The sequence below is a fragment of the Adiantum capillus-veneris genome, unplaced genomic scaffold, assembly GCF_014529385.1.
Source record: "Adiantum capillus-veneris isolate H3 unplaced genomic scaffold, ASM1452938v2 Hic_scaffold_989, whole genome shotgun sequence".
NCBI classification, from domain to species: domain Eukaryota; kingdom Viridiplantae; phylum Streptophyta; class Polypodiopsida; order Polypodiales; family Pteridaceae; genus Adiantum; species Adiantum capillus-veneris.
In genome coordinates, this window is record NW_028221942.1 from 56,650 (window position 1) to 68,019 (window position 11,370).

Genomic DNA, 11,370 nt, shown 5'->3' on the forward strand with positions numbered 1-11,370 from the left:
AGGTACAATCAAAGTTAAGGGGTCACCCTTTTTCCTTTTTGAACTTATAGCCAAGGGGGTTTTTAGGCATGGTTTCCACACTACCGGTGTTCACTGCTTACAACACAACCCGGGCTTGCCATACAAATTTTTCGGCTATGCTGCATGGGAGATCCATACATATATACATACATATATATATATACATATATATATATATATATATATATCTAACAAGACACTTTTGCAACAACTCGTACATATGAGTATATGTATACTCTCTCTAGTAAAACATGTCTGCAACAACTTATATATGTATGAGTATATATGTAAATATGTACTCTCTATAGAAACACACTTCCCACAACAACTAGTACATATATTTTTACTGACGCTTTTCTAGAAAGAACATTCACTTTTCAGACAATCCCCATCTGCAGCTTTTCAGACTCTGATTGCATGGCCAAGCAGGTCTCCAAGGTAAGTTTTCCTACTATTCCTTGTGTTAGAATCAACAACAACAGGGTAAAGGAATGACATTGGAAGGTTGACTTTGCAATTATGTGTTTGTTTCTCTGATTTTTTTTCTAGTTTCTGATTTTCTTTGAACAGCTTCATTGAAGATTGTTCAAGCAAAGAGCTTGATTTAATGAATCAAAGTTTACATTGTCTTTAGTATCGATGACATGAAGTGATGTTAATTCCATCCCCTTGACCGAAACATTTCCTCTTGGTGATTATTTACAGTATGCACTCTATTATTCTACTTGATCTTGGTGTTGTTTTGGACTGGATAGAATGGTAATCCTATGTTCTCATTCGCACTTAGCATTTAGATAATTAGGATAGAACGTCACGAGTACAATTTATGTGAAAAGAAATATAGACATTCTAATGTGTAGTGTAGAACATGTGCAGCCAAGATTGGTTGAAGATTGCAACTTCTTGTTCCATACCAAGCCCCTTCATCTTGTGGGGAGATCAAAGTTTGCATGTTGCTTTGGTTTCAAAAATTCTCATGCATCAACAAAGGACTCTGCATGCTACAGACGGAAACGTTGCAAGCCCTGCAAAATAGCAAAAACAATATACTACGAGCCATGGAACGAAAAAATCTGCATACCTCGAATCACACAATGCATAATCCAAGTTGTACACAAGCAGAGAGAGACAAAAGCAAGATAGATTGAGAGAGCACATGCAGGCGCACCTTCTAGAGTGGAGTGCTACACCAACACGGCGAGAGAGAAGAGGGGAGAGGAGAGGAGAATAACACAGACATTGGGTGCAATCTCCCCCCGTGCAAGAGTGACCGTTTCCCTCTTGCACGTATTTGTTTTATAGATTTCTTAAATGGTCAAAGTGAGTACAAATTGACCGGCCGGTCATAAATGGCCAAAACTCATAAAGAGCACTTGAATAATCAAATATACATAAAATATAATATCTTTTTGCAATACACTAGCTCGGTCAAGCCTTTTCCACATGTTAGCTACAATAAATAGTAAAATATCAATTCCATAACATACCTCTCCATTGGAAAGCAACTGTCCTCAGTTGCGAAATAAAAATTTGCAAACAATACTTGTCAAAAATAGCGATTAGAAATATGTATCGAAACTATCACATTGCTTATGCCTGCTATCATCCACATACTACCTATTCTAGTGTCCCATACCACTAGAATAAGCAGTATCTCATACCCTAATGAATCAGGATATCATTGGTCACAGTCATCATTCAATAAGCAATTCTCAGCCATCTCAAGTTAACTTTCATAAATATTGCCGCAATTAAAAAAACATATAACAATTCCCAATCTAATTCCAAATCCAAATCCAAATTTCTGTCAGCATGTACATCCACCCAATAACAAAATCATACCAGTTACAGTGATGGCCAGCCACTGCAGCATGATTTCGTGATTGGTGTTGCCTAAATCAGCGAATCTACACCAAATAACATGTTGTGCCGCTCTGCTCCCATGACAAGAAAATGAGCAAAGGGATGCCAATCAGGTGTATTTGAATCCTACATGATTATTCAGCAGTTATAAGGACTTGCTAACAAGCCAATTTTAAGCTAAAAGTGTGCCAGGTGCGCCTCTAAGGACAAAAAGATGTCTTGGTAATGCTAAACAGTGAGTATTCTTGAAGTGTTCATATCTAGGTTTTTATTAATCAATGTCGAAGTACTTGAAGGGCTCTACATGCCTGTCCTCACGACTCGTCAATCGGAGCTACGGATAAGAAGTTATGACAGTTTTAAATTGAGTCAGTAGCGTACCGGCTTGAGCACCTGCTGGCTTGAGCACCTGCTAATAAAAGGTCAAAGATGATAGGATTGCATGGGTCTGAAGTGCTCACTTCTAGGAGCATGTCGGTCTTTTCAGTTTGTCAATCGGGGTTTCGGTTGGCAAGATATGGACAATTTAATTATCGTCGGGGGCTGGTTCCGAACCGCCCTGGTCGCCTTGATCAATCAAGTTCATTTGGTAATTTTTTGAGCTGCAAACAGATTTTGGGAAATGGAGCCGTTGGGATGGGGAAATGGAAATAACACAGAGGACACAAACTCGATGCCTCTCTATAGCCCAGCAGGTATCCAACACCCCAAGCCACACAGAATCACACACATACGCACACTTTCTGCCGACCTTCACAATAAAGGCTGCCTTCGAACAATCACCGGCTACACACAATCACCTTTATCGACGCACACACCATTGCACACAACTCTGTAAACACACACACCGGGAGACCTCGCAAGCCTCGACCGCATACAAAATCACACCAAATCTATAACCGTAATCACTCTCTCTGCACACACACGCATCCTATCCGGAGTCAACGCTACCACGGACCTACTGCACGAGATTAGAGGGAAAAAAAGCAATTGAATTCAAACCATTCACGACACCCACAAGCACTCAATGTATCACAAAACGGTATCGAAATACAATGATGGTGCCCGCCGACTCGATGCAATCCGCTCAGCCCTTGTGGTGGCCTTTTGCAAGCAATTCCCTTACTCAACTGACTGCCCCTCTTTCTCTCCACCCCATGCAGCCCATACTCAACTGACTGCCCCTCTTTCTCTCCACCCCATGCAGCCCATGGCGGCCCCTGTGTGCCCCTTCTCTGCAGCTTCGACACCTTCTCGGACCATACCCACCTCCTCTCCTTCACTTTCTCGGCAGCGTTTACTTCCTCCTCTTCTACACCTGTAGCTCGCGGCACTTCTCTCTCTTATCTTGCATCACCTCCTCTTGCAATATGCCCTCTATCGGATCTCCTTATCACCTGGCAGCCATGCAGCCTATGGCGGCCCCTTACTGTAGCACTGCCTTTATTGCACCTGGCCGTATCCCCCGGCTGCCCCTGACTTTGCCCTCATGACCACCTCAAGGCTGGAATCTGCGCCACCCCGTGGACCTCAGCCCGTACTGCAGCTCCTCCACATCTCTGCAAGGCTGCCCCCCTCGGCTGTGCTTCCTCAAGCTCCCCTCGACCCTGCCTTCCCAGATTCTCAAGCCCGCCCTTGGCCTGGCTCTGTCCTGTGCCCCCAGCCCACGGCTCAGTCCTCTGGCTCTGGCGCGCGCCGCAATCTCTTCCTACTGGCCGCCCTTCTCTGGCTCCTTTCCCTTCAACTGCATGCCGCCACCACTTGGCTCCCCTCCGATCATGCATGGCCCAAGCGGCCCTCTGTCCTTATTTGGCTAACCGCATGCGACCCCCCTTAGCTGACTCATCTCTCCGCATGCAGACACCACCGATGGGACCACATTCCTGCATGCAATGGCCTCCCAAAGACAGTGCCCCCTCATCTCCAGCCAACTGGAGCTTACTGCCTCGTTTTTTTAGCATGGCAAACCTTTCAAAAAAAATTATCTTGCACCCTAGCGGCCATTTCCACCCGTGGTCGATCGCAATCCCAAGCACCGCCAAGTGGGTGGACCATGAGGCCGCAGTAGCCGCGTTCGAGTACTCCCGGCTTCAAGTAGCCCTAGCAGCCCCTTTCGAGTTGCACTTTAATTGCTTTGTAATTTGCGGTAGTAGAGGTCACCCTGATTGTGGGCCATCCCGAACTTGTCGCAATTATAACAAATAACCTACTTCAATCTTAAGTCCTTCAAAGAGCCCTCCAAAAAAAACCTTTATGGCCAAATAATGGAACAATAGATTTGCCATAGAGTAAATTCCCTGCATCAACGAGCAGTTTACTTATGAGAGATTAAAAACTGATGCCTGACCTGCTAATTGCCACATCTGGCATACACATCTTTGTGGGACCTATTCCCGGTTGTACCTGGTACTTGTCCAAGCCTTCTACTATCACATTGCTTGCTGTCCTTTATCTACAACTGACACTTTCCATAGTCCCAGACACCTTAGGTGTACCATCATTGCCCGACCCCTTGTTGAGCATTTATGCTCAACCATAGCATTATTTAGGCAATATATCAGTGCATAAGAAGAAAACTGATAGATATTATTTACATCAACATTAAATCCAACACCCCAAGCCACACAGAATCACACACATACGCACACTTTCTGCCGACCTTCACAATAAAGACTGCCTTCGAACAATCACCGGCTACACACAATCAGCTTTATCGACACACACACCATTGCACACAACTCTGTAAACACACACCGGAAGACCTCGCAAGCCTCGATCGCATACAAAATCACACCCAATCTATAACCATAATCACTCTCTCTCTCTCTCTCTCTCCACACACAATCAACCTGTCCGGAGCCAACACTACCACGGACCTACTGCACGAGATTAGAGGGAAAAAAAGAAATTGAATTCAAACCATTCAGGACACCCACAAGCACTCAATGTATCACAAAACGGTATCGAAATACAATGATGGTGCCCGCCGACTCGATGCAATCCGCTCAGCCCTTGTGGTGGCCTTTCGCAAGCAATTCCCTTACTCAACTGACTGCCCCTCTTTCTCTCCACCCCATGCAGCCCATGGCGGCCCCTGTGTGCCCCTTCTCTGCAGCTTCGACACCTTCTCGGACCATACCCGCCTCCTCTCCTTCACTTTCTCGGCAGCGTTTACTTCCTCCTCTTCTATACATGTAGCTCGCGGCACTTCTCTCTCTTATCTTGCATCACCTCCTCTTGCAATATGCCCTCTATCGGATCTCCTTATCACCTGGCGGCCGTGCAGCCTATGGCGGCCCCTTACTGTAGCACTGCCTTTACTGCACCTGGCAGTATCCCCCGGCTGCCCCTGACTTTGCCCTCATGACCACCTCAAGGCTGGAATCTGCGCCACCCCGTGGACCTCAGCCCGTACTGCAGCTCCTCCACATCTCTGCAAGGCTGCCCCCCTCGGCTGTGCTTCCTCAAGCTCCCCTCGACCCTGCCTTCCCAGATTCTCAAGCCCGCCCTTGGCCTGGCTCTGTCCTGTGCCCCCAGCCCACGGCTCAGTCCTCTGGCTCTGGCGCGCGCCGCAATCTCTTCCTACTGGCAGCCCTTCTCTGGCTCCTTCCCCTTCAACTGCATGCCGCCACCACTTGGCTCCCCTCCGATCATGCATGGCCCAAGCGGCCCTCTCTCCTTATTTGGCCAACCGCATGCGGCCCCCCTTAGCTGACTCCTCTCTCCGCATGCAGACACCACAGATGGGACCACATTCCTGCATGCAATGGCCTCCCAAAGACAGCGTCACCTCTTCTCCAGCCAACTGCAGCTTACTGCCTCGTTTTTTTAGCATGGCAAACCTTTCAAAAAAAATTATCTTGCGCCTTAGCGGACATTCCCACCTGTGGTCGATCGCAATCCCAAGCACCGCCAAGTTGGTGGACCATGAGGCCGCAGTAGCCGCGTCCAAGTACTCCCGGCTTCAAGTAGCCGTAGCAGCCCCTTTCGAGTCGCACTTCAATTGCTTTGCAATTTGCCGGTAGTGGAGGTCACCCCGATTGTGGGCCATCCGGAACTTGCCGTAATTATAACAAATAACCTCACTTCAATCTTTAGTCCTTGAAAGAGCCCTCCAAAAAAAACCTCATGGCCAAATAATGGGACCATAGATTTGCCATAGAGTGAATTCCCAGAATCGAAGAGCAGTTTACTTATGAGAGATTAAAAACCGATGCCTGACCTGCTAATTGCCACATCTGGCATACACATCTTTCTGGGACCTATTCCCGGTTGTACCTGGTACTTGTCCAAGCCTTCTACTATCACATTGCCTGCTGCCCTTTATCTACTGCTGACACTTTCCATGGTCCGAGACACCTTAGGTGTACCATCATTGCCCGACCCCTTGTTGAGCATTTATGCTCAACCATAGCATTATTTAGGCAATATATCAGTGCATAAGAAGAAAACTGATAGATATTATTTACATAAACATTAAATCCAACACCCCAAGCCACACAGAATCACACACATACGCACACTTTCTGCCGACCTTCACAATAAAGACTACCTTCTAACAATCACCGGCTACACACAATCAGCTTTATCGACACACACACCATTGCACACAACTCTGTAAACACACACCGGAAGACCTCGCAAGCCTCGACCGCATACAAAATCACACCCAATCTATAACCATAATCACTCTCTCTCTCTCTCTCTCTCTCTCTCTCTCTCTCTCTCTCCACACACATGCAACCTGTCCGGAGCCAACACTACCACGGACCTACTGCACGAGATTAGAGGGAAAAAAAGAAATCGAATTCAAACCATTCAGACACCCACAAGCACTCAATGTATCACAAAACGGTATCGAAATACAATGATGGTGCCCGCCGACTGGATGCAATCCGCTCAGCCCTTGTGGTGGCCTTTCGCAAGCAATTCCCTTACTCAACTGACTGCCCCTCTTTCTCTCCACCCCATGCAGCCCATGGCGGCCCCTGTGTGCCCCTTCTCTGCAGCTTCGACACCTTCTCGGACCATACCCGCCTCCTCTCCTTCACTTTCTCGGCAGCGTTTACTTCCTCCTCTTCTACACCTGTAGCTCGCGGCACTTCTCTCTCTTATCTTGCATCACCTCCTCTTGCAATATGCCCTCTATCGGATCTCCTTATCACCTGGCGGCCATGCAGCCTATGGCGGCCCCTTACTGTAGCACTGCCTTTACTGCACCTGGCAGTATCCCCCGGCTGCCCCTGACTTTGCCCTCATGACCACCTCAAGGCTGGAATCTGCGCCACCCCGTGGACCTCAGCCCGTACTGCAGCTCCTCCACATCTCTGCAAGGCTGCCCCCCTCGGCTGTGCTTCCTCAAGCTCCCCTCGACCCTGCCTTCCCAGATTCTCAAGCCCGCCCTTGGCCTGGCTCTGTCCTGTGCCCCCAGCCCACGGCTCAGTCCTCTGGCTCTGGCGCGCGCCGCAATCTCTTCCTACTGGCCGCCCTTCTCTGGCTCCTTCCCCTTCAACTGCATGCCGCCACCACTTGGCTCCCCTCCGATCATGCATGGCCCAAGCGGCCCTCTCTCCTTATTTGGCCAACCGCATGCGGCCCCCCTTAGCTGACTCCTCTCTCCGCATGCAGACACCACAGATGGGACCACATTCCTGCATGCAATGGCCTCCCAAAGACAGCGTACCCTGTTCTCCAGCCAACTGCAGCTTACTGCCTCGTTTTTTTAGCATGGCAAACCTTTCAAAAAAATTTATCTTGCGCCTTAGCGGACATTCCCACCTGTGGTCGATCGCAATCCCAAGCACCGCCAAGTTGGTGGACCATGAGGCCGCAGTAGCCGCATCCAAGTACTCCCGGCTTCAAGTAGCCGTAGCAGCCCCTTTCGAGTCGCACTTCAATTGCTTTGTAATTTGCCGGTAGTGGAGGTCACCCTGATTGTGGGCCATCCCGAACTTGCCGTAATTATAACAAATAACCTCACTTCAATCTTTAGTCCTTGAAAGAGCCCTCCAAAAAAAACCTCATGGCCAAATAATGGGACCATAGATTTGTCATAGAGTAAATTCCCAGAATCGACGAGCAGTTTACTTATGAGAGATTAAAAACCGATGCCTGACCTGCTAATTGCCACATCTGGCATACACATCTTTCTGGGACCTATTCCCGGTTGTACCTGGTACTTGTCCAAGCCTTCTACTATCACACTGTCTGCTGCCCTTTACCTGCTGCTGACACTTTCCGTGGTCCGAGACACCTTAGGTGTACCACCGTCAGAGCAGCATTGGTGGCAACTAGAGGCCCATCTCCATTAACAAGGTATTTTTGAGTTGGCCAGTATACAGGCTTAATGCACAACGCAGTGTCGATATGTACGCCAAATGTGGGCCGATACGAAAGAATTTATATATATATAATTCCTTGCCTTGACAGACACTTATACTTGCATCTTGAAAGCTGTGGTGCCATTGAACACGTACACTAGAGTGGGCAATAGAATTCACGGTGATATTGCTAGTCAGTGGATGTTGGAAAATGATGTCATGGAGGCAATGCCTTGGTCGATATGTATGCCCAAATGTAGTGCTCTTGAGCAGAGTGGCCGCTCACAATAAAAATGGCCGTGCAATAAAACTGGCTGCCCGATTAAAGGGCATGGTTAATGGCCACCCTAATTCAATAAAGGGCCAAGCCAAAAGAAAATAAAATTGAAGAGCATGGCATCAACCAGGCAGCGAACGACTGTTGTGCGAGGAGATGACGTAGTCATGGAGGCCAGAGGACTGCTTAGACGAGCCCGGCTATGAAGCGAAAAAGGCTTAGCAGCCCCATGCACCCTTTTTTGGCATTACTCTCGCCAAACTCTATGCTCGTCAAGATCCGCTAGTGCCACATCATAGGGTGGCTACCCATTAGCGACAGCGCTAATGGGTAGGCTATTTTTAGCAAGTAAAGTGCCCATGCAACCTATAAAGGAAAAGGGGGGGCTCTCTTGGACTCTCTCATTTTTTATTATCCTCTCCTCTTCTCATTGAGTGCCTTCTCTCCGGGGAAGAAAGTGAGACGTCTTCAGCCATCCTAATCCAAAAATCTCTAAGCTGAGCCTAATCTCGCTCTCATTAGCCAAGCTTGATCTCACTCTCTTAAGCCAAACCTTCTCGGATTATCATAAGCCCGCTTAAGCCAAGCCAAACAAAGATCTTGATTTCATTAAGCTCTCATTAGCCATCTTAAGCCTTGAAGACCATAATCTCTAATCTCCCATATAAGCCTCGCCAAAGCTTCTCAAACTCATTAGCCATATTCCTAAGCTCTATAAGCCTAATCTTGGAAGTCATTAGTCTTGTTAAATACGAGCTCTCCAAGTCAAAGATCTCGCTCCCCTTAAGCCGAGCCTAATCTCAAACTCCTAATCCAAGCCTAATCCAAATCTCATTAGCCGAGCTTAATCTCAGGTACCATAAACTTTAAGCTAAGCTTTGATACGATCCCTAACCCAAAGCCCCAATCTCATTAAGCCAAAATTAGCCTTGATGACCATAATCTTAAGCTCTCTAAGCCATAATCTCCAAGCCCGTTCAAACCCGGAATTAAGCGCGTAACCTTAAACCGAATCGAACCTCCTAAGGCCATTGGAAGTCGAAGATCCTAAGCCATGGTGGGAAGAAGCTGAAGGCATTACAACGTAGTTCAATTTTGATTTTCTTGATTAGCACCTGGATTAAACCAGGACAATCCTGTAAGGAGCATAAACTCCTCCATTAATATTGGATTAAAATAGGGATACTGCTGATTATTTGGTTTAAGGTAAACTGTCTGTTTTAAGTTCTATTCCCATTAATTGTGTCTGTTGCAACTCTTTTCCTCGCACCTCTCACAGCTAGGGACCCAGTGCCTTCCCTACTCACCTTTCGAATACAAATCCCCCGACATTCTTGGTGAACCCGACGTGAGACGAGCCGAGGTGGGAGGTAAAGATGGAGATTAAGGATGAAGATCTTCATGATAAAGCTATTTTCCACTAAGGATGAAGATCTTCATGATAAAGCTATTTTCCACTATCAAACTCAAAAACCATGTAAAAATCTCTCTGATGATACAGGTCCAGGAAATCCTAAGGTTTTTCGTAATGGCTATGAAGCTAGAGGGGAGATGATGCTAAATCATCCTTGATACTGCATAAATTGCACAGGATTTTTCATTTCTTGGGACAATGTGCCAAATGTGGCTGGATTTGGATATTATTCCTAGTAATTCTTATGTCAGTGATGTTCTGGCTACTACCAGTAAAAGGGAGTCATAATTCTTTAATTCTTGTTGGTAATGACCTTAAGTTACCAAAAGTTTATGAGATGTGGGTGGTGCACTATGCTTCAGGTGAGGCTCTAGTATATTGTGGAGCCCATCAATGCTATGTGATCTTAATGGTATTTGATCCAGGTGATTCAACAGATCTTCAAAAGAAGGTTCACCATGGATGGGTATTTTTGGGTATATATTGTGGTTTCTTTCTACTAGATCCTAGAATAGCATATTTGGAGCAGAAATGCTTGAAGTTGATTGATACAGGATATGTATGCTCATGTGGATATTATGGTGCGCCACTATTGGGGCAATTTCTTATTATCCCATTTGATCTTGGGAGCTATTGAAGAGCAACTTGTAGATTCAAGGATATCATTTATTTTCCTGTAGTAGGTTACTTGGCAGTAGATTTGTTTTTTTCTTATGTATGCTAATACATAAGTGTTTTTTATTATATGATCAATAAGCTTACATGGCTAGCATCCAGTTGACATCTTTGGATAGTTGCTATAGTATCTTCACATCTTTTGAGATGGTTCTGCTACTAGAACTTGAAGTAAATAACTTGACCACCCAAAGTAAGGCATACTTGAGCTTCACAGGGTTCCCTAAAGCGAGCTGATGGTCAAGCCATGTGCATAATTAACTGGGGCACTTGAGTTTGGCGGGGTTCACTAAACAGATTTTTTATATTTGAATGCTTTGGAGATACGACCACTATGGTTCAAAGATTTATGATAGGACAGCTACCACATAATTGAGCTAGACTATTGATGCTATGATTTAAACCTTTTTTTGTTTTACATGTCTTTACCACCTACGTGAGCTTGATGACAAGTAACTTAAGGTATTTATAGTAGACGCAGCTTGAAGACCGGTTGGCACAAACTGAAGGTTATGCAGGTTCAGAGGCCGGGGTGGATGTTGTGTCGCTCCGCTCCCATGACAATAAAATGAGCAAATGGATGCCAATCAGGTGTATTTGAATCTCACATGATTATTCAACAGTTATAAGGACTTGGAAACAAGCCAATTTTAAGCTAAAAGTGTGCCAGGTGCGGTTCTAAGGGCAAAAAGATGTCTTGGTAATGCTAAGAAGTGATTATTTTTGAAGTGTTCATAACTGGGTTTTTATTAATCAAACTTGAAGTACTTGAAGGGCTCTACATGCCTGTCTTTACGGCT

The 11,370-nt window shown here is 46.2% G+C and overlaps 3 protein-coding genes across 3 annotated transcripts; all 3 read right to left on the reverse strand.

The window, feature by feature from the left end:
• Positions 1-3,205: 3,205 nt before the first annotated feature.
• Positions 3,206-4,674, reverse strand: LOC147416429 (uncharacterized). Its single transcript, XM_086508372.1, has one exon. The coding sequence runs from the start codon at positions 3,666-3,668 to the stop codon at positions 3,372-3,374; it is 297 nt and encodes a 98-aa protein (XP_086364498.1). The 5' UTR covers positions 3,669-4,674; the 3' UTR covers positions 3,206-3,371.
• Positions 4,675-4,811: 137 nt separating this feature from the next.
• LOC147416430 (uncharacterized) lies at positions 4,812-6,535 on the reverse strand. The gene has a single exon (XM_086508371.1). It carries the CDS (start codon positions 5,540-5,542, stop codon positions 5,246-5,248), a length of 297 nt encoding a protein of 98 aa, XP_086364497.1. The 5' UTR covers positions 5,543-6,535; the 3' UTR covers positions 4,812-5,245.
• Positions 6,536-6,707: 172 nt separating this feature from the next.
• LOC147416431 (uncharacterized) lies at positions 6,708-7,630 on the reverse strand. Its single transcript, XM_086508373.1, has one exon. The coding sequence runs from the start codon at positions 7,434-7,436 to the stop codon at positions 7,140-7,142; it is 297 nt and encodes a 98-aa protein (XP_086364499.1). The 5' UTR covers positions 7,437-7,630; the 3' UTR covers positions 6,708-7,139.
• Positions 7,631-11,370: the final 3,740 nt, after the last annotated feature.